Source organism: Nothoprocta perdicaria, unplaced genomic scaffold, assembly GCF_003342845.1.
Source record: "Nothoprocta perdicaria isolate Ctin4 unplaced genomic scaffold, notPer1 scaffold_124, whole genome shotgun sequence".
Lineage (NCBI taxonomy): Eukaryota > Metazoa > Chordata > Aves > Tinamiformes > Tinamidae > Nothoprocta > Nothoprocta perdicaria.
The window spans coordinates 756,960-780,355 of NW_020454361.1; the positions used below are offsets into that span (position 1 = coordinate 756,960).

The 23,396-nt window shown below is 45.5% G+C and overlaps 1 protein-coding gene and 2 long non-coding RNA genes across 4 annotated transcripts; 2 read left to right on the plus strand and 1 right to left on the minus strand.

Moving 5' to 3' along the window:
• Window positions 1-2,973: 2,973 nt before the first annotated feature.
• LOC112960433 lies at window positions 2,974-5,087 on the plus strand. Its single transcript, XR_003251750.1, has 2 exons — window positions 2,974-3,280; window positions 3,606-5,087. It is a non-coding gene; the product is annotated as an uncharacterized LOC112960433 (long non-coding RNA).
• Window positions 5,088-10,920: 5,833 nt separating this feature from the next.
• TENT5D (terminal nucleotidyltransferase 5D) lies at window positions 10,921-18,338 on the minus strand. 2 transcript variants are annotated; one of them, XM_026033208.1, is made up of 2 exons: window positions 18,247-18,338; window positions 10,921-12,759 (listed from the first exon to the last, which is right to left on the minus strand). In XM_026033208.1, exon 2 carries the CDS (start codon window positions 12,738-12,740, stop codon window positions 11,565-11,567), a length of 1,176 nt encoding a protein of 391 aa, XP_025888993.1. In that variant the 5' UTR covers window positions 12,741-12,759; window positions 18,247-18,338; the 3' UTR covers window positions 10,921-11,564. The 2 variants fall into 2 exon arrangements, with proteins under 2 accessions (XP_025888993.1, XP_025888992.1); XM_026033207.1 differs by having other exon boundaries at window positions 10,921-12,755; window positions 18,247-18,324.
• On the plus strand, window positions 13,442-14,960 carry LOC112942308. Its single transcript, XR_003248368.1, has 3 exons — window positions 13,442-13,569; window positions 13,976-14,144; window positions 14,942-14,960. It is a non-coding gene; the product is annotated as an uncharacterized LOC112942308 (long non-coding RNA).
• Window positions 18,339-23,396: the final 5,058 nt, after the last annotated feature.

The window sequence follows — 23,396 nt, forward strand, 5'->3', positions numbered from 1 at the left end:
AAGAATCCCCATTGCCAGATGCTGCCGTCTTATCCCTAATGGGAAGGGATAAATCTGCTTTCAGTGTTTGTTTAGYCATTTTTCCTTATTTTAAAACCATCTCTTCTGCTTCATGAGCTGTTTTCAAATTGCTGCTTTTAAAAAAGAAATATCTGTAAATGAGAGCAAGTGAATAATGGTGATTTATCCAGAAATGATCCCTGGAAGCAGCCTGGTCAGTCTTCTCTAGAGGACCCCCAGTTTAAATAACCTGCCAGGAGATGGGTAAAGTTTCCAGTTGCAGGTCACCTTCTGCAGGTGCTTTCTCCCTGTTTCCGTACTCTGTCCATTCAGTAGCCCTTGAGAGATACCTAGTTTGGAGAAGTTTGCCCTGTAAATTTGTGTGAAGGCAATTGCTATGCTTTGCCAGAGGGATGTGAGGATGTCTTGCCTATGATGATCAGACCAAAAAAAAAAAAAAGCAAAAATTTGCAATTTTGCTTTGCAACCTCCTGTCCTAGAAAAGTCTTGCTTTGATGGGATGAAACAGTTGGAGATGCAGGGTGTGTTGGGGGTATCTCTGTGGGAGGCTGTGAGGAGCATCTGCAAAAAGAGCAAAAAGTCCGTGGTGGTTTGGGAGCATGGGGAAGACAAACTGGAAGTTTTCCTACCAAAAAGTGCATGCATTCCCATATTCTGTCACTGCTGGTGGCCTGTTCCACATGCTTTGTGTAGACATGTAAATCCTCTGCTCCAACGGTCATTTGTGAAGTGAAACAGGCAGGAAATCTCCTAACATGCATGGAAATTCATACAGGGATTCACAAAGGGCCTGGCAAACAAACTTAGACTTCCACAGTGCAAAACCCACCAGACCCCAGTGCTGGCCTCACTGTGTGTCCAACTGTCCTCCCAGCACCAACATGGTCCTACCAGCCCAGCTGCTTCCCTGCCCTTCGCATGAAACTGGAGGCATCTGCTTGTCCAAGTGCCTCCATCGCAGGGCTCCTGCTTCCAGAAGCAGCAGGGTCTTGGTAGCAACATCGTTATGAAATAACTGAAATGTGATGAATGGTCTAAAACATTGCAGTCAAACCGTAAAAATCACTCCTTAGGCAAATGTCTTGACAATTCTGTGCAGAGCTGATGTGTTTAGCCTTCAGGAGAGGGATTTAATAACTTATTTTTTCCCAGGTATCACTATTAGTTSATTACAGAGCTGTTTACTTGTTACTCAGAAACAAAAGCTGGCTTTCTTGGTGGGGGAGGATGTTTTAATGGTATTAAATGTCTCGAAACACCATCAGTAATTATTTGGCCCCAAGTATTTAGAACTGAGGGAAAAGTAAGAGAAGTTATTATGAACTCGGAAGAATAAAGCTGCAGCCTTTGCTGTAATTAAAGAGTGCTGATCCCTTCCATTGCAGGGCAGATGACGTAGACTGGAATTAAACACCTAGGAAGTCATTAAAGCTGCACTCATTAAGCTCTGCTGAGGATTTTCTCCCTGTTGCTGGGGGCTAGGTCTTCCAAGGATCTTGACACTTGGTCTAATGCTGCTGATCTCCACRTCTATGTCAGTGTGGGCAGCCCGGGCATGAGCTCTTGGGCAAGTTTTGCTTTCATGAATCAGCAGCTCATACGGCTGGGGTAACACAGGAGAGAGAAATTAAGCAGAGGCAGGTGCTAATTGACAGGCACACCCTGCCCTCCTTGCTGCACTGCATCCCTATCGCTACTATTGAGAGCTTTTAGTATTAAAATAAGGGTGTCCTACAAGAGGAGCCCTTCATCACGCAAGCAGTCCTGCATCCCGGGCTTGTTGGATACGTGCGTGGCCGTGAGCCCTGTTGGGGCCTTGGCCACAGGAGTGACGGAGGGTCGGAGCCGGCTGATTAACGGCCTGGACTCCCACGGAAACATCCTCTGGATCGCTCTGAGTCGGYGGGGAGCAAAGCTAAAACTGGTGATTGATGTCGTTTGGGCCGAGCTGAAAGTCCTGGGYGCGCTGAGGGGAAAGCTTTCCCTGTACTTGCAACTGGGTTTTTCCCCTTTAATGAAATCTGCAGTAAATTTTGAGATGGAAGCRGGGTTTTGAAACAAAAGACTAAGGCACTGCGTGTATAAACGTCAACATGAAATGTTTTGAGGCAAACTACTTAATTTTGGCAGAGATTTCTTACCAATTTTGTCTGAATTTCTGAATGCTTTGTTGTCCCCCAAATGGCATTTTTAGCAGATGGAGAATTTAGGGATTATTTTGTTTTTAATCCCRGCAGTTTTAACCCAAAACTGCCCCTGCAAGGTGCTTCACTGAGTTTGTAACAGATCAATAACATAATATCTTCAATTCCTAAACTGAATTCCGCTAGTTAATGCCTCTTCCAGGGGACCATGTGCAAGCGGAGAGGGCCGGGGCTGCTCGCACAGTTGACCTGATGGCTGGCCTGGCACAGCAGGGCCGTGGTGTCCTCGGTGCCATGGACCAGCACTGCCAAACTCCTAAAAGGAGCTGGAAAAGCCAAGAGAGGGCTGGAAAGACATGGGGTAGATCTGCCACCACGGAAGGGCGTCATGGAGGCGGAACCTTCCCGCCCCGCCATGGCAGCCGCYGTGGCTGGGGCATCCCCATGGCAACGCGGCCCGCRCCGCGCCGGGGAGGTTGATGCGAGTCGTTCGGTGGTACTGACACTAATGATAGAATTAGCTGTGTTAAAAGTCATGTCTGGTCGCGTCTAGTTTGTTTCCAGGGTGACTAAAACGCTATAAATAATAATGTCCAGCAGTATTTCCGTGGAATTATTGTCMGTGAGAGGAGCGAGTTGGCGGGGTCCTTTTTTATTGTCAGTGCGCAGAAGTCGTAAATGTCAGAAGTATTTTCCTGGTGTCTCTCAAATCATAGAAACTAAGGTTACCAAATCCTGCTCTGGTAGCTAGAATATGCATGTATTAAATCTGTGGATATAATAGGACCTGTTAATTTTAGGGAATAAGATTGTTTTGAATCTGAGTGAATTGTGCTTGGTGGAAGTTGAGGAGGAATGAAAACCACCTTTACAAATACAGGTGTTGTCTTGAAAGCTGGACCTGGAGTTTGTGCTGGGACTCTGAAGCCAAATTCAGAAGGGAGGAAAATTGAATTTGGCTCCGGCTTAGACTTGGATCCTTCTTCCTTGGCTTTCCATTGATGCCATGTGTAAATATGCCAAGAGTTTGGACACCAGCCTTTTTGCCTGCAGGAGTTCACGGGCAGAAGCTGAGGATTTAGCTCTTTACTCCTGGCTTTCTGAAGCTGGCTCAGGTGAGAGAGGCAGATTTTCCAGTGAAAACCAGCCATGAGGGTTCAAAAAGGAGACCAAGAGAAGAACACATGTTTCTAAATGAAAAGCAATCTTGAAATCTTCTAGTCATGTTAAATAGAAAGTAGAACCCCGTTTGTAGGAGGCTGAGCCTTATGCAAACCCCATTAATATTGAAGGAAGGWTTTCTAATGATTCCCAGTGGCTTTCGAATTGGCTTTTACACTATCCCCAATGCAACCATAAATAATAATAATAGAAGAACTTTATCTTCTCTATTCTCTTATTCACTCTACTCTTCTTACATGTTTTTATTGAGTCCTACAGCTTGACCGGAAAAAATTACCCCGAGGRACTGTGCTGTAAAATCACACACAATTACTGTTAGCCCCAACCACATGAAACGAGTACGTGTCCAATTTACAGCACGTGTGCTATGGCTTGGGCTTTTACAGAGATCACAAATGCAATTTGGGATAACTCTGCCCTTGTGAATTGCTAATTGGAGGTAAAGAGGAAGAGGAAGCCTCCGTGGATGAGCCTTCTTCCCGTTTGTAGACAGACTTGAACGATCGTATTTTGACCAGAAAAGCATCTCAACTGATGAGCTCTGACTTTGCCTTCCATCACCAGACAAAGAAACACCCCAGGCCATGAAGAGCTCTCCACATGTCCACAAGAAGCCCTCGAGCAAGCAGCGAAACTGCAAAATCCCCAGATTTTGCAGYTCTTTCCAAGTGTGCACCTAAGCAGAGGAGGGGATTATGAGTCTGGTTTTAGGGAGGTGGATTATCACAGCATGGACAGGAAAGATGGGCATGAGCCCCTAGGAGCACCCGGATGACCCACTGGGCACATCAGGAGTGGCAGCACTCGGRGCAATGTCTGAAGACCCGACGTCATCCCCTGCATTCATTTGGGATGTGTTTGTTCAGCGTTGGCCTTTTCCACAGATTTTTGGCAACCTGTCATAACCTGACCCTCCTTTTGACTGGTTGCCAGCCCTCTAAAACAATTCAAAGCCTAATGAAATTAAAGCAAACAGAGGAAAATCAGTAATAAATGGTGTAATGTTTTCCAACAGGTATAAGGGAAAATGCTGTACCCAGCGCACAAATTTGTCTCTGTCATTTTAGCAGAAATGCTCTCTGAGGGAGCTGCTGCTTGGACACTGCCAACTCYGAAAATATTCCAACAGTTATCAGGACGCGACATTTCTGTGGATTTACTTACATTTTCCTGCTAACGCTGCATAAAACCTTGGCCCGTTGATGAAGAAAGTTAAAGGAGAGAGTGTTCAAATATTTAATAATGGGTGAATAATAAAATAGTAGAAGCTTTAATAATGATACTTAAAAATAGATGAATTAATTGAGGATACAGCACTACCTGCAGCAAATAGGGTCCCATCATGTGCTCAGGGTGGTTCTGATAGGGAGCCCATTTCCAAGCCCATYGCTCACAAAGCAGCCATGAGCAGAAGGTATCATCCAGCCACAAAGGTCATGTCTAGAATTATTTATTTTGTGATGTTATTGGATTTATTCAGGAGTAGGGAAAYGGGTGGAAGTTGTCACAGCTCTGCACAAACAGTGACCAAGGGGCAGCTACACACGTGCAAGCTCCAGGAGCAACCCAGCTCTTTGTTTGGGGATGAGACCCTGCTGTCCAAGGGACATTTGGTTAATCAGCCATAGCTTTTAAAAATAAACGATTATTCTTTTGTTTCTTAACACAAACATGTACTGAGTATGTTGCCCGTTTCAACTCGAAATCACTGCGAAAGCCGAAGTATCTGCAGTTCTTTCTGCGTTTTTCTGATAATTAACGTTCCTAATGCATTAGGTCCATGAGCAGCTCCTGGTCCCAGCTGGAAGCCMACCAGAGGAGAAAACCCCAGCGGCCTTGGGGAGGTCTGGGAACGGCAGCTCCGGCTAGTGGAAACGTTCCTGTCCTGTTCAGCTGCAAGTGCAGCTTGGTTTTGATCAATACCCACTGCCTGATACTGTTACGAAAAACATAAAGGAGAGAGCCKTGAGGAAAGACCTAAAATGCTTCTCTTTTGCCTCTTACAAAGCTTTTTAGCTTAACTTGAAGTTTCTTGGCAGGTCTCGGAGCAAGGAGCCAACCTGCTGCTGCCCCTACCTGAAAACCTATGGGGTGTGAGAGCGGGCACTCAGCCCAGCCTCCTGCCTCTGTACTTTCAAAATATTTTTACTTTTATTCTGTTTTGATGGCTCTTCTTTCTGCTCTGATCGCTGATGTTCCCGCTGAGTTCAAGGCCAGCCAAGCCTGTACCTCGGACGTGCTTCTGCCCGGAGCTCTGCTCGGCTGCCGAGTGGTGTCTCCGCATGGAAGCTGGGCAGATTCCCTACCTCACGGTTCAGAGCAGCGTGACAGCACACGGATGTCTCTGTGCAGCATCAAGGAATACGTATTAAGTACGTATGCTTGCTGCCTGGCGGGCACATCTGACATGAAGACAGATTGACAATGTTGTTTTCTGCAGGAAGAGCTAAGAAACTGATTGACCGAATGCATTATTTAATAAACAGAATAATCTCTGGAATAAATTATTTAGAGTTGTGCTAGAGCAGCTTCGTTTAGCGTTGCTGCAGCTGCAACAGCGGGGCTGGAAGCTGCCTTGTTGCTGCTTTTGATTGGGAACATGACAAAGTGTTGGGCCCGTAACTTACAGTTTAATCAGCTGCTGAAGAGGCCTAACAAGGTGTTTGTACCTTAATGCRAGAAGTTCACAGCTCTTTGCTCCTTCCTGATGGGGTGTACAAGCCGTTCAGCACAGGTAATGAATCCAAACTCCTTATTGGAAAATTTCATTACCCGAGAACTGCCTAGGATGAACAGGCAATGCAATAAAAAGAGAGGCACTTAATATCAATTCTTATCCTTTAGGCAAAAGTATGGGATGCAGTTTCTGTCTGTTGTCTGGGAAATGTCAGGAGCCGGTAAAACACTGTAAGGGAAAAAATATGGGTAGAAAATGGCAGGAAAGCTGCAGCAGCGTCCACAGGGCTGGCGTGACGGGGAGCTCGGTAGCAGCTCGCCGCTTGGGCRGCACGGGGGCACGTGCTGAGGAAAGGGGGCAGGTTTGCAGCGTGCGGCCCCGGCCCGGGGGCTGCCTTCCCCCTTGGCGTACCGGCCGAGCGGCCCGACGCTCTGATTAGTACGGCGTGGGATTGCTTTCCGTGGTGACTAATTGGGATTTCGGAAACACGGGCAGTGCGGCGTGAAATGGAGCTGAGTGGGGAAGCAGCTGCTTTGAAGGAAATCGCTTCCTTGTGAAATAGCGAAATAGTATTTAATCATGGAGATGAGGGAAGAGAAGAAACGGGAGGGAGGTGGTGGCTGGAAAATGAAATGGCCTTCGGGTATTACGCTAGGTCACGAATTCCATGGGAAAATGCTGAGGAATATTCACAGGAACAAGGAGCGCGTAAGTGGGCTGCTTCCCCATTTCCCACTCCTCTTTTCAGTAGTGTCTCGGGGGCAATTATGAAGAATTTGACTGTACAGCAGAAATGGCCAGGAGAATAAGTTATGCTTGATGTTTTTTTTCTGGTAAAAAAACATATATGAGAAAGTGGAGACTTTCACCAAAGTTTCTCCATTCCTCGACAAAAAGTAGGCAAAAGAACATGTTCTGAGGAAGTCTAATGGCAAATTTAAACAAGGTGAGGTGCTAAAGTGCTGGGCGACCCTGTGGACACCATCAAATGTCAGAGACCATTTTGTGTAGATTTAGAAGCATCCCTGAAGCAGAGAGGAGAGATACAGATTTTTTCCCAAATAAAAGCAGGCTCTGTCACCTTTTCTCCCTTTAATCTCGTTGCACATTTCCTATTAAAAGGTTATTTTGGGAACAGCTGGAAATTGCCGCCCCGGGCACAGAGGCTCCGCGCAGGACTTGGGGCTCCTACAACRTACAAATCCCTGGCACTTTTGCTGCCTGTTTCCCAAAGGGGCAGGATCGGGGAGGTGGAAGGCAGGGCTGTCCGTGCGCAGCACGTCTGGAGCAGGAAACGCTGCTCTGGTTCACGGGAACGTGCTCTTGGAGGAGGTCACGTGTATTCTTAGACATACGTGAAGTCAAATAATTCGTCAATTGAAGCATTCATTTTATTTATGCAGAAGACAGTCATGTTTTTATTATATAAATATATATCGAGGCACTTAAAATGTGAGTATTTGGCACAAGCTCTTCTGACAAACCCGCCACTGAGATGTACCCAAGACATTCAGAAGACTCTGAGCAGGGTGTAGCCTGTGGCTCAGTGGTAGTTTTGCGTTGGTGGTTTATGGTTTAATTATGGTTTAAACCATAATTAAATCTTTAACGCTCTTCCTCGCAGTTCTGCAATGCCATTTTGGCTTCTAGACACCCCCAGGAAGGAGTCTGCCCACCAGAACTGACGTCTCATCAGACTAATGAATGTATTACAAGCAAACCACACGTTAAACAAGAAAGTTATTTTAATGATTGCTCCCCAAATACCCAAAGGCACTAGTCAACACTGCAGACTAATGACCTACAGATTTGTGTGATTAATACACATTTTAGCATCACAATATTTTCAACAGCTTTAGATGGCACAGTAAGTGAACTACCTTCATCCGTAACAGCTCTGTGGCTCAGTGCCCTTCCTTTGATTTATTTGAGTAGAAACACAGAGCAAACGACACCTGAACCGCAGGAATCCTGGTGCTGCTGAGCTGCCGAACCCTTCTCTGCTGTCCTGTCTCCAGATATTTCTAACAGGAACATTGAGTACAGTACTGAGTAACTGCAGATTTGTGTCCATGCAATTCCTCCACCATCAGGCAAATCACACAGGTGGAAAACTGGAGTGACACAGTGGTAAATGAGCCYCCGTGTCTGCAAGATCCGGAGGGTCGCTCTAACACAACAGACAATAGAATATCTCCACTGAGGACAATTGCACATTTCTTTTGTCCCTTGCAAAAACCTTTGTAATATGTGGAGTATAAAGCTCACAAATTACATTTTAAAGGAACGACCAGAAAGAATAGACTTCCAAGGGACCCTTTACAATATAACACAAAATTCAAATGACATTTTTAGGAAAGCACTTGAAACACTTAAGTCCTGACAACATTAGGTTACTTTAAACTGAAGACCTTAAGAAGTTTTATATGACTAAATAAAATCAACATTACAATTTCCAGATATTATAATTATTAACCAGATTGTAACAACATGATATAATGTAAACATGAAGCTCAGGATACCGGTACTGAAAAAGTCTCTCAGTTAATTCTTTGTAGGTTCATATCTGCACATAGTAAAATGGACAGTAACTGGAGAAGAGGTTGCAGTATTTCACCTTACTTATTGATATCAGGGTTTTGCCAGCAGCAGTGCACAACTGTGTCCCCACTTTAATATGATTTTCCAGAACCATTATTACCTTTAAAAAAACTCCAAGTCCAATACTGCTGCTAGACAACATGTAGCTTTTGGAAGGAAATATTTAAAAACATTAGATTTTGTTAGCTGTTGGTGCATGTGTAGAGATGTAAGATTTTATATATATTTACAYATATAAAATCATAAATCTSCCATAACTTTCAAAACAGAATTACCTCTAGGTAAGGAACACAAGACCTTTTTGAACAGAAGTAAAGGATTTATTTATACCTGAGTCATTTTTGCATATTGGTGTGTCTGTACCGTCACCTGCAGGTCCTTTTCTCCACCCCGAGTCCCACTCAGGGCCAGTTAACGTCAGGCAGACCCTTCCCACGAATGCCGTGGATCTCGGTGAGTCCTTCTGGGTCTAACCCGGCCGTATCCACAGAGATGCAGCAGGAGGAAACAGGTAAATATAAATGCACAGTTGCTGCACTAGTGGGCGGCTGGTTTATGCACATCCACAGCTAGTTCATCATCACAGATACATTTTGCAGTGGCCGGTTCAAAAAGAGAATTATAGTCCGTTTTACAGAGTGATGCAAGTTTCTACTTGTTATGTAAAAAAACCAACAAAACAACAACAACAAAAAACACAATTATTTTGGAAATATTTCTGCAGGTAAAGGTGCAATGGATTTACACGATGTGWTGAAAATGCTCCTTTCTTGGCAGACTTGTTTTCTGCAGGTCTTTGGGGCCGGCTGTCCAAGCACAGGCATTAGCAGGACCCAGTCTCAGTAAGGCTCTTACAGACGTTCACAGTGCTATTTATTTAGTTTGCTATTTTGGCAAATAGCAAACTAAAGTTAAAGGTTCCACTTTAATCTAAACAGCTTAACTTCAAAACAAATCACAACAAAACATTCCACCACATTTCACTCTCTTTTGTTTCCAATGGGGAGAATTTTCTAAAGTGCTTAAATGCAAATATAGTGCCGCTATATTTGATAACATGGAAATTGGAATTGCCTAATTTATTAAATGAAGTGAAAATACTGCTGGGAGTGAAAAAAAAAGTGTTCCTGGGCAAGGAACATATTTGGATATATTTGAAAATGAGGAAAAATAATAAAATGTACTATATTCATCAAAGACATTGCATAAAATAAATTTCCCTCCAAAATATATTACTATATCCTTATGTTGTACGCACATTTCTCATACATTACTCTGCACTAGATTTTTGCATTATATTTTACAGAGGGAGGTTTAGTTAAGTGATGCCAATCAGCAAAGCTGCCTTTGGGAAACCCTTTGTTCTCCTGAAGAGGCCTGTAAGTGGGTAAGGGAAGGCGACGTGGCCCTGGCAAGTAGATCACCAGGGACCTTACAAATCTGAGAAACCTCTTATTTTAAATATTGGTGCATAACACATTTCTGTTCCAAATAAATCATTTTCCTAAGAGTAGCATAAATTTCTAAGACCTGATACCTGTCTATAAATAGACAATTGTAGCCAATATTCTGCAAAATCACAATCAGGATGTAAAACAATGGACCAGGAGCGAGTTCTTAACACATCGTGTTAAACATCAGAAATTTCAAGGCAATCTGCTGTTCGTATTTCCCATCGCCAGCTTTGATTGTACAGCCCCGTGCGTTCTGACCGTCCTTTCCGTGCTGTCCTGCCGCGCTGCAGCCCGGGGAGCAGCCGGCGTGCGGGAGCACCAGGACAGCAGCGTTCCCGCCGTGCCCGCGCCAGGACAGCAGCGTTCCCGCCGTGCCCACCGCGGCTCCCTGCCCTGCTCAGCCCGGGGCTGGTGCCACGCGGGGCTGCCGGCACCGAGAGGCACTTCGTGGCACGGCAGGCGGCTCTTTGGTAAACACACACATACAGAAGCTTCAATACAGGTGGACTTGCTCATCGTAGCAGGGATTTTCCTGTGCATGTGTGCAGACAGCTGAACACACACAGGACATCACTAGTATAAAACATTTTTCTACATGCCACTTAAATATAATGCATCCCTTGGCTATGTGGTGTTCTTCCGTTCTTTCCTGACTCCATTCATTACGCAATTAAGCATCTCTGATTAATCACAGGTTAACAACAGAAAGCAAGCTCCTTTGTGCTCAATCTCCACCTTTGTCATCCTGTTACCTTGATTTTCAGGACAAATTTACTCAGAACAGGTGCAGCCCATGGAACTTGCACCACCTGCGAGTCAGATCCTGGGGCCCAGCTCTGCGGATCGGATGTTACAGTGAGATCTCCCCCTCAGTGGAGATCCCGGATCCTCAGGAATGGTGTGTTTGCTCTTGGCAGGGTGCTCTCTGCCAACCATCCCAGCGAGGTCCTGGCCTCAAGTCTCTACTGGGAGTTATCAGACCGACAGAGCAGAGCTACCAAGAGACCAACGTGCATTTTCAAAATGTGCCGAATGGATATGGATATAACTGATGGATGATCCTGTCAGTTCCCYGTATCCAGAACACTGTCATTTTTAAAATCAGCCGTTTCTACTGAGAGGTATTTTATTGGCTTAATTTTTCATTATTTAAATTTTGATTAAGATTGTTTCAGGTCCTAGAACTTAGTGCACTTCATTGTACAAAATCAGAATCATTTATATCCATCTCCTTTTGTCCAAAGACAAGTACAGCCCAAGCGCATTTAGGGATACAAACACATCAGGAAGAATGCTAGCAATCTTACTCATTTTGTGATCCGCGTAATAGTGATTTCAACAGGGCCCTGCCAGGTAACATTGGCAACTTGCACAAAAAGAAGTCCTGAAATCAAAAGTGATGATAAAACGTGTTTTAATGAGGCCTTTATTATGGAGAGGAGTGGGAAGAGAGAGGGTGTAAGTGCTGAGGAAGGTACTGCCTTACTACACCATGCCGCTCTGCACGGGTATGTGAAATGGGTATGGCTGGTAGATGACGGGGGCTTGTCCGTGAGCAATGTAGTAATTGCTGAAGTTTCTGTCACTGATATACGGAGCAGGCTGATAGTAGCATGTTACATTGGCGGCATTGGGGATGATGTTTTGTTCTCCAAGTACTTTTAAAGCCAGAATTGTAATCATGTTCAGAGTTTGTCTTCGTTCGTGTCCCATGAGGCAGACAGTGCTCTCGTTTACAACTCCGTGCAGAGTCATCAAGTAGTCATACTTGCTTTTCTCTTCCCCAATGAAGTGGTTGCGCAGATATGACTCAATTTTCCTCTGCTGCTCAGCAACATCTGGAAAATCAATGAAGAACCTGGAACACATATAACGTTCCAGAGATTTAATTTCRGCCTCATCTGCTGGCTTAAAGTCACGGACGAGGAGATTGCTGTAYTTCAGGAGGCCGCCTCCTCTGATTTCCTCAGGGTTCCTGGTGGAAATAAGTTTGTACTTTAGGTGGTCCATTGCTTCGTTGAAGTCTCCATACATGCTCTCTGCAATAACCGTGGGGTGAGAGTCTTCTGTCAGCTTGCAGTCTGTCTCTCTGTAAACACTTAACATGGAGTCCAGGATTATTTGGAAGGAGTCGACACTAAACTCAAACTGCCGTCTGAGCGAGTTAACAAACTTTAATTCTACGTTCTTGCCACTGTTGTTGGACAGTGAGATGAGACTCCAGCGATCGTGTTCGTTGGAGACTTTGACCATCTTCTGCACGTAGGCATCTTTCATGGTCTGAGCAGTGATTCTTTCCTTATTAACACATTTTGGCAGAAAGTCCAACAGGCAGTTTAGGACTGCCTCTTTAACGACCTGGAACTCGAGTTCGCTCGGGAGTTCAACGCCAAAAATGATGTCTAGGTCCTTGTAGCTGGTTCCATTCTGCTTCACGAGGATGTGACTCGCAGTGGAACCGTTCAGGCGGATGTCGCGAACAGCGATCTGCTTCTCGAGGAGCTGTTCCTTCACCACGCGGATGATATCCTTTGGTTTTACTTCCAGCGTTGGAAAATTTCCTCTTCCATGAATGGGTATTACCTCAGTTAACACTTGATCCAGAATTTTAATCTGATCCCAGGTGAGACTACTGAACCTGTGGTCTAAGCCCTCGGTCATTGTGAAGTCAGTTGGCTAACTGGGGAGAAACAAAAATGAGGAGAAAAACGTTAGAATTTGTTCAAATACAAGAGCGCCTGACATTTTACTATGTTATGACAAACACATATCTTACCTCCTCGGTGCAGTGACAAAGCACATCATTTTACACTGAAATGCAAGRCTCTCTCTGAGTCAACCACTGCACTTGTCACAGGCTCTTAATTGAATTTTAATGTAGTTGGATTTTAATCCTACTGAGAGCCCATTGTGTTATTGTAGAATCCATGACTCAAAGTAAATGTAGTAAACTATACGGATTTCATTTAAAACTACTCAAAGGTTAATAACATGAAATACCGGGTAGTTATAATGAAACTCCAAATAAATTTCACTGTGAAGAGCTATAACGAGCAAAATGAGCAAATTTGCTTCTTTCTGTCTTGCTGGGAAATCTGCCTCTGTCTTCAGTGATTTATATATTGAGAGTTACTGAAAGACCAAGAAATTATTTTCMAAAAAAAAAAAAAAAAAATCAATAATGAGGCAATATGCTCCCTGTTTAGCTAGTGATATGCCCGGAATGTACTTTAGCCTGTAGGGCTCGTCTGTATGTGGGCATCCCTTCATACTGCTTTTTATGGCTTAGGAACTGGCTATCTGATAAATCCTATGTTGTTTCCACACGATTTCTCAAGACAAAATCTTTTTCTTCTAGCTACCTACGTCTCCCATGGGAATCTACCAGTGCTGCCAGTTCTAGTTGGCAGAACGGAAAACGAAAACACTTCCAGGCTGCACTGATACAATAAAATCTCCCAGGAAGCCTATAAAGAAGTGCCTGTTGAAGGTATGGGATAAAGTTTAGCCTTTGGAACTCCTCTGTTTAACATTTTATTAACTTCATAGCATATTTAGCATATTTAATTCAGATCATTTATTTTCATTTTAGAATGTGGAAAAAAAAAGTCGCGAACATATTGGTTCTTAAATGTTTCTAACTGAATCTATACAAACACTATCTTAATGATTTAAGCATTTGGGAAAAGCTTTAGTTTTAAAATGTTATTTATGTATATTATGAATATAATTAAATACAATCAAAGCATTATATAATTAGGAATGATTACAGTAATTAAGTAAATAAGAAGGGCATTTGAGGAGCTAGGAAGAAGAAAAACATTAGATGCCAATGGTGTATTGAAAGATGAGCATCTTAATATTACTGTCTGCTGACATTAACGTCCATGTTACAGAACTGGAACTGTTCAGAGGACTAAAAATTGGTCCATGAATATTATTCGGCGAGGCCTCCCCGTCTCGGTTCTCRCTGGAAGCTGCTGGAGGAGCCTCCGCAGCGCCGGGTGTGAAGCGGCCTTTGCTGCAGCTGCAGGAAGGGCAGCAGGACCTGCCCTCACCACTGACGTGAGTRAAAACCTTCACAGCGCAGGGGTTTGGGGCATTTCTTTGCTATTTGAAGATCAGGTGATCCCCTTCAACATGTGGGGAGCTGCTGTTTGACAGAGTTTATGGCTGCAGATATAGGTACTGAAAGTGACTCTGATTACGGCCTTTTTTTCTGCACAAACATTATAATTTTGCTTTCTCCTTTAATACTGCATGTGTTAGATATGGCTTGTATTAGCGAATGTCTCTGATGGGTCTCTACGTGCTTAGTTCAGGGATACTTCATTTAAATTGAAAATAGTTTTATTTTAAAGTCAGCTGTTACAGAGTAAGGGGGGTTTTGCAACTGCTGTTGRAGCACTCTACTTGGGCACCTAAAATGAATATAAAACTAAACATCACAGGATTCCTAGTACGGCACACAGTGGAATGGCAAGTTTTAGGTYTGCGGGAGTTCATTGCAACAAGGATAATACCTTAAGCAGATACATGAAACAGCCGATGAGTTAGGAGAGGAAAATCATTGTTTAGTGACAGTTCAGTTTGTCTTCTCAGCTATAGTCCAATAGGAGCTRTAAAATCAGCCCCTGCTCTGTCGAAAGGAATTAATATCCAATCATTGTACAAAACGGAGACATAATTGCATTTAAGTGTATGAGTGTCTCATTTAAAAGAACTGTTTTGCACTTCAAATTAAGGATGTGCGTAAGGCAGTCTGCTTGGCCAGATGCCTCTTTCTCAGGAGGAAGCAATCAGGAAATCTGAGTATTTGGAGAAATCTGAAATCTGCCTCTCACATTTTGTTGGCTGTAAAGATGGAGTTTGGAGAGACTGAGGACCCGGAGTGGAGCTGCGAGCCCGCGTGGTTCCGTCCCTGCCCTGAAGTGACTCGGTGCTCCATGGGCTGGGTAAAGAGCAGGTAACTTGGTCTTGTCTGACGGGACCGGTGCAGCGAGGCTCCTTGAGCGCAGCCTTGCGCTGGGTTTTCAGCTAAAGCTCAGAGCAGTAGATGGAGTAAATTCCTGAATAATCAACATTCTGGAGTAGTAAAACTCCTGTAGAGTGTTGATCCTTCATCAGTAGTGATTATATAGGTATGCTGTTATATATTTCCCTTGTTTTCAGTATATTGCATTTCAATATATTGCATTTTAACAATTTGCGTTTCAATATATTGTATTTTAATAATTTCAAGTAACTTGGGAACCAACGGCTGGCTTGGCAGTGTTCCGAAGTCGTTTTTCACATAGTAGTGCTTCAGTCCCAAAGTTTGCTAAGCAAGAACATATGTCATTGCAAGCACCTTTCTGGCCTCATACGGGACTGGAACTAGCCATATGCTCCAAGTTAACCAGATGTTTCAAAACACTGAGAAACCAGGACAGAACATTTGTTTCTGATTGCCACTGAAGAGAAGTTTGAGGGTCTTGGATTCAATCCTGCAGCTGAGGGGCACTAAGGGACAAGTCAACGGAGGATGATCCCTGGAGGCCGGGGTATCTCCCGGCCTCCATGGCGGCAGCAGCTTGATGCCAGCTGGGATCACTGTGTGTGAGACACCGACTCTGGGAGCAAAATGCGCCTGCATCCCCGGCCCTGGCCTTCCTTAGCCCTGGCCTGCCTCGCACGGTCACAGAACTGCGTTTGTGTAACTTCTTCCACAGGATGCTGAACTTCTTTTCCTATGTTTTACGTGCAGTGTTTTCCTGTCTTGAAGTCTGCGGACGCACGCAGGGGTGTGTAGTCACCAGCAGCGTGACTGTGAGTGGAACAAACAGTCTTTGAAACTCTGTATTGAAAAGCTGTTTTGCCTCTGCTTAACTAGTGTTTGTAACTTGCAGAAACTCTCTCCTAGTGATTCTTCTTGGTTCTTTGTTTATGGAATTTATAATWATAATATATCTTTATAAGGGACCCTGAATCCTGCCTGATTTAACATCTCTGACAGATAAAGGAATGAAGAAAAATACTTTTCAGGGTGTTTTTCTTTACAAATACTGTCTAGAGATGCACAGAATAAGATGATCAGATTGATGTTTTGTGACTCATTATAAGCCTTGAAAAGTATTTCCCTTTTCCAAGTTCTGRTTTGGCCTTCAATGTTCACCTTCAGCTGGTGAAGTGGTTGAAAAATGGAATGGTTGGAAATGTGGGGTCATTCAAAACACTCCTGCTATTGATATGTTGAAACCAGGAGCTTTCATTTTCTTCAGCAGAGTTTGATCCAAACCCTTAATGAGGGATGTGAATTCTTTTATGATGACAAAGATGTGGTTAAGCAACTCTTAGCATTCTGCTTCTCCTCAAAAATAAAAGCAGATCTGGCGTTACATCTGAGTCAAGAAAACCTGCTAGGCTAATGATATCTTTAATGTTCCACTCAACTTTCATAGAAACAGATACTTACAGTCTAGAGGACATTCTCATCAAATTTAGCTCATATTTTACCCATAAACTGTTTAACATTCTCTTTTTATATACTCTATAATGCTGCTTCAGTGTATTTTCAAAGAGTCCATAATGTGCTGGCATTCTCGAGCAGAACACATCTGAAATGGTTTCTGTGCAGCTGCGTTAGCTCCATTCTCTTCCCTTTGCTTTTATCTGCTCCTTGATTTGTCTGTTTTGCCGCAATTACATTGCATACTTGAGTGCTCCAGTTGGCTTTACCTTTGTCTGCACCAGCCAGGGGTCTTTTTACAGATTAACTACAAGGTCTTTTCAACAACCTTGGCAGTCTTGCATTCGACCATTTGGAGTTTACTCCAGAGATGTTCAAAGCAACTATTTCCTTCTCCCCTTAGATCCCTGTATTGGTTTGCTACCTATACATTATATACGTTGTTAATGATTTCTGTTACATCTTCTGTAGGTTTTATTCTAATTGAAAGACACATTTCTCTATTAAGTCAGGCATTTAAAGAACTTTGCATGCTCACTGACTTAAGGACTGCAGCTGACAGAGCTGCGTCTTTGAAGCCAAGAATATCAAAGTGGAAGGAATCCTAGTTATAATTTAAATGTGCATGACAGAAGGAGAAGCAGCAACACATCTGGGACATCATAAATGGGGACATGGTTGAACTCGTTACCAGTGGTTTTCATGAGCTTTTCCTTCCATTACTGTTAATGCATGCAGTGAAGAGACTGTTTATTTATCCTGTTATCGTGAGATAACGCATGAGTTGCCATAAGTTTTCAGTACAGTTACCATCTAGTTACCCTGAAATAACAAATAATAACTCAAGGCCATATGCTCTTCTCCTGCGAGATAAGCTTGTGTGGCGTGCAAATATGCCTAAGCACAAAGCGGTTCGCTTGGACTGTGCCACAAAATATCACTTTCAAGGGCAAAAACAAGCAGACAGAAGAGAATCAGAGGCTTTACCAACAAAAGTGTGTGCTGCTTTTCCTCTAGCTAGCCATAAACTAAAGCAAGGCAGTCCTGCAGCAGCCTCTGCTGCCCCTTCTGCCCAGGGAAGTCCCTTTGCAGAACCGTTCGGCGCAAGGGCAGCCGGGTTCTCCTCTGTTGCAGAGCTGCAGAAGGACCCGAGTGGCCTGGCCCTCTACAGAAGTGTCATAGGATATTGGGAGATGCTTTGAGGCTTTCGAGGAGGGACAAAATAAGGAGCAAAATAAAGAAGGAGCTTGCTTTGGGTGATCAATACCGGTACACTGGCCATGTTATGTTATACATTATATCATCCTGGAGATGCTTCTTTTCGGATGCCAAATTTCTCCTTCCTGTCTCACGCTTGCTCCAAGGTGCATGTGGACTCATTCACATGGCAACATTCTCAGGGCCAGATTTATTGTGGCTTTTATTTGAGTTCCCTCAACACATGAGGTTCCTTCACATGCAGTACCCAGGTTCAAAAAAACCATGTCCTAGTGAACAGCACAGTTTGTGGCATAGTCTGCCTTGTCCTGTAACATCTGCTCCTCTAATAATAATATTAAAAAACAGTGTGTTATGCAATATTTGGTCTATTTTGGCCTGTGGTCGTCACTGAGAAGCTACTGCTTTATATAAAGATTATTATTTGTTCTACTAAATTTATACTATGGACTAATTCCTGAATAATGTTTCCAGGAAGAATGAAAAATCCCCCAGACTTACCGTGGCAGTTCTATTGCCAAGCATGTACTTCAGTGGAGTTAATAAGATGACTCACTGCATCCTTTGGTAAAAATATGAATTGTCATCTTGTCACTGACAAAAACATGAACCTCCCAGGGAAAGCTGCAAGAAAAAAAAAAAAAAAACAGTTCTTTTTTGAGATAAATGTTAACTACCAGTCACCTGCTGTGCATAATAAATCATGCATTACGGCTTGGCAGTCCTGCAGTCATAACAATAGCCTTTTAAGTCACAAATGATAAGGTAAAAGCTCTCCGTGGAAAGGCTCTGGAGTGCTTAGAAAGACTCAGGGTTTCAGGTCATATTTAATCCTTGGCAAAGATGTTAACATCTTGCTGTTTTCTCTATGGGATTAAAGCATTTTATATTACATATAGACTAATATATTAGCAAGGACATCATGGAATCAAGCAAAACCAGAATTAGAACCGATAGCAACTCCACAAAATTAAACATTACCAACAGGGAAATGTTTTCCAGTTCTTTCAAACCACGTGGGCAGATCACAGGAAGTTCTTATTTCTTGGCAAACTGGGTTGCTGGTTCATTTACAGTAAGCCCAGAATTGCTCTAATTTCCATGCACAGAATGGCCCTTTCAATGGCTATGCAGGAATTGTATTTTCTTGTTCATATTTGTGCTGCCATAAAAGCACCTTTTGCATCTGCTGTTCATTTCAAGGAGGTGCTGATAGCCAGGTAGTCTCCTAGGCTTCTTCTTGGAGACTCTCAGTCCAGCTTCCCCTCCTACAAAGTTCCTAATATCTGCATGAGGGTCCCTAACCTGGCACGGGGCGCTGTGTGCACAGGATTTGGTCGAGCTGCAAATTTCCTGCTCGCTGCAACGCTGTGCCCCACAATGTCCCCATCTACACTAACAACAGATTTGCTTTTGAGTAAAGATGACTTTGAAAGTATGATACGAGGGTGAATGTATGCGGGATCTACAGGAAAACCTAAACTAAAAGCCCAAGGATGTATGGGCAGCATTAGTCATTTTACGAAGAATATTGTGGGGTTTTTTACACTATGCCACTGAACTCGGGTTGAGGGCAGTGCCACCCCTGCTGCCAGCAGTGCCTGGCTTGCTGTGGCTCTGTGTTTGTGCCAGGACCTGTGTGCAGCTCTCGCTTGCTTTCCAGCTCATCATGGGCTCCTAATTGAATGAGCGCTTGTTCCCTGACTTGCTCTCCAAGGGTGTGCAAGGAGGTCTCCCCTTTGCAGCCAGCAATATAGGGTTAAGTCTGGCAAGAGCTGAGGTCCAGAGAGTCTGAAAATGTGAGGTTATGTCTTCAATGGCAAGGAAATGAGGGCCTGGATTGCTTAGATAGAGCAGSCTCACCGTGTGAAGGCTGGCCTTCAGGAGGAGAAGGCAGACAAACATATACTCAGCTACTTAAAAAAAAGTGAAATTCGTTCATTTAGTCTTTTCAACAATGAATAATTGTTATTCCTTCCTGTGCGAGGGTGGAAGGTTTAATGGATATACGATATCCATTAATGGATACATCATCATGATGGAAGAGATCAACACTGGAGCAGAATTAATGGCTTCCCCTTGTGATATTTAGGGGAAGGAGAGAGAGAGACCTTTGTAATTTTTTTTAGAAGAACACCCATTATTATATAATACGTTCATAAAAGCAGCAGCTGAGATTGATGAAGTGCTTTGGCTGTTGGGATATGTTGCTCAATGGCCGCCTTTAGTTGGCTCGGTCACTGCAGCAGAAAGTGCAGCCGTTCATCACTCACTACTCAGAGTTTCCAGGATTTTTCTATCTGAAGCAAAAACATCACTCAAAACCTACTACAGCAATGTTTACCTTCTGTCTCAGAGATATTACTTTTCTATTCCTGAATTCCAATGTGGATAGCGATGGCCTGCACCGACAGGCTCCTTTCGAGGGCTTTTCCGCCCGCGTCCCTGCGCGCGAGGAGCGAGAGGAAGCCGTGGAAGCAGCAGGGACGAGCGCCCGGCTCCCCGGGCCTCATCCCCGCGCGCCGCCCCCGGGCACTGCAGCGCCCTCTCCCCAGCCCGCTCGCCTGCCCTCTCGGCCCGCCGCGCTCTGCGCCGGCTCTGCCTGCTCCGAGACTATCGCCACGACCCAGGTCCTGCYTCGGGACACCACTGGCTCCATTCGAAACTCACTTAGAAATTCCCAATACTGTGGCTAAACTGCAGCAAGCAGCCAAGCTGCAGATGGAAAAAGCCTCCTTTTCCATCTCTCAACCGTCTTCATAATTCTCCCTCCTCCTCAAACGCCAGAGGAAGACACAGGAGCTATGCAGAGGGCCACAGCAGTCTAAATTCTGGGATGTCTGAAAACAGGGATTGCAAAGTCAGGCCTTCTCCAGCAATCCGCCACAGGCCCCGGCGCCCAGCAGCACCAGGCAGGTCCCAGCGACTGACAGGGGTGGCAACAGGATGGCCCAAGGGGCAGCCGGTAGGCGGGGAGCAGCWGGGGGGACAGTGGGTTGGAAGGGCCCCGACACAACGGGGACGCCGGTGCCCGCGATCTCCGGCCTGTCCAGAGATGACTTTGTCTTCAATTATTTCTTTATATTTTTATTATATTTATGAACTACAGTCACTCGATTTTATGAGCTCATTTTCATGTTTCTCATGTTAAGAAGCTGTTCTCTGACTACACAATACAGCAGTGCTATTCCTTTGTGATGCAATCGTCTCAATTTTATGAGATACCTTGTAAAATTGGGARAATATGTGGAATAATTATTAGTTTAAAGCATTTGCTTTAGCAAAGCTTATTTTTCATTCTGTGTCAGTAGGAGCTGGGATTCCTCTAGGAAAGACACTTCTGGTAACTGAAATGTTTCCTAGAGTTCTGCGATGAAGCAAAACCTGCGCTCAGAGCACACCAGGGAAAGGAGAGCGGTGATCAGGGACCTGCTGCTTCTCTGTGCTGCAGGAGGGTGAGATGTCACTCAGCAGCAGAGTGGGGAGAGAAGGTAAAACAAGGAGAAACCAAAGGAAAGGAGCAAGGCTGCAGCCATGGGTACATTCGTGGCTCCCCCTCACTGTCAGTGCTGTGTGATGACCCTCACACGGGTCAGGACATCCACTTCGGACAGAGGCCGAGTGAAACTTTCTGTCACTAAATGGGAAAAAGCGTTGGCATGACACGGGATGCCAGCAAGGCAGGACCTGCTGGGTAAGCAGAGGCAAAATAAAAGGGTAATGGAGAAGAAAAGCCGCTGATGTTGACAGAAACTGACATCTGCAGCGCCGGTTCGCCGTGTCGCATGGAGGAAAAGCAGACTCTCGTGGTTATGCTCTCTCCATATAAACTATACCTATACACAGGGTATACCCAAGTTGCATGCTGGTGGACTGCGGATATTTTATRGCATCTTAGATGCGGCAGCGGGGCTTGGAATAATCATTTTTGCATAAAGCTCTTGGAGTCTGTAGGAGAAAGCCAGGCTGTAGCTTGCAAAAGAAGAATTTGGATGTTTTAATCCCGGTGGCACAAGTTCTGCTCTCACACCACAGCCAGAAGAAGTTGCTGTGGTGCAAATGAGAGCTGATTTGGCCCAATACGGGCGTGACTGGGCATTTCACTGCCAGAAGATGAAACATGAGCTGTCCCACAGAAACACCCCTCATTCCTTGGGACCTACAGTGAGTTGACCACGTTTTTCTTGGTATTTGCCTACAAATCTCACTACTGTTCCTCAGGCTGTGCCATTAAAACCAGAGGAGTTTGTATAACCCACRCTCTCACGATGGCCAAGTGCTGAGGACAGAGCCCCAAGGGTGTCCTGGAGGCGACGGGTCCTCCTGCAGCCCAGCACAGAGCCTGGCGATCACATCTCAAACCCACAAGGCAGAGAAACTTGTCTGGATCCGGAGTATTTTGCAGACAAAGGTACAATTTCATTCCCTCCAGCAATATTAATTAATGAAGGAATTTCCACTGCCAGCCGGGATAATTTACTGCTTAATTCACTCTCCGAAAGAACTCAACTTCAGTGTGACTTCAGCGTGATGATTCAGAGAATCGGAGCCACTTGACCGCCCAGTTTTTGGTGTTTCCTGCGTTCTCTGAGCCTCCCGTGTCAGGAGATGCTCCCGAGCTCCGGCGGGAGCCGTTCCCGTCCTCCCAGGCCAGGAATCGGCGACAGGCTTTGGCTCACAGGAGCAGACATCAGACACCGCTCTTTCTGGCAGCTGAATCATAATRACAGACCAGATAACCCTGGATATCRTACCGTATATCTGACGCCTAATGAGGCAACAACTCCAAATTGACTGCGAATGCWGCAGAGCGGGGATGGTGCACGAGCAACAGCACCGTGAGGTCAAAGGGCTGCAGCAAGAGCAGAGCAGGACTGCCCTCTTTGCAATAAGCTGTGCGAATGCAAGGGAGGGAAGTTGCTCCGGCTCTGCCATCCCCGCTTCTCCTCCCTCCCGGGCGCCGTGGTCACAGCAGGCCGGGGGACACAAGGGCCAGGGGAGGGTTTTGCCATTTCCTGGGGGACAGCGGCAGGTCACACGCGGCCCTCGAGCTGAAGGGGAGCCCGGAGTGTGGCAGAGAGCCSCGGCTGCTCCTTTGTTACTCATTCCAGGGCCTTTCCCAGCGCTCCGCATCATTATTCACCGCTACCGGCGGCTCTTGGTGGGAGCCGTGACCAAACTCTCCGTGCGGCCGCCGCGGCGGAGCACGACGTGCGTGCCCGGAGCCCAGCGCGCCGCTTCCCAGGGGGAACAGCCGCTTCCAAAGCCCTTCGGGAACACCAGACCGGCGGTGTCCGTGCGGGACCTGCCGCCAAGGGCGAGCCCGGCGCAGCCTGCAGCCACGAGGGCTGGAAACCGGCTGTGCTCGGCCCGCGGGCGCCTCAGCAAGCGGCTCCCGGGGGACTGTCGGGCTGGGCGCTGCGGGCTGGGACCCTGCGGGTCACCCACCTAGGAGGCGCGAGGCGGGAGCCGCGTGCGGGGCCGGCAGAGCCCGCGGCCCCCGAGCAGCCGCCCCGCGCCCGCAGAGGCTCCCGCCGGCCGCCCGAGCGCTCAGCCCGCGCCACGGCGCCAAGTTCAAGCGAAGCCGCCGCCGCCCCGCAGCGGGAGGCCGGACCCCCCCCGCACACACACCGCGCGCGCCGTGCCCGTGC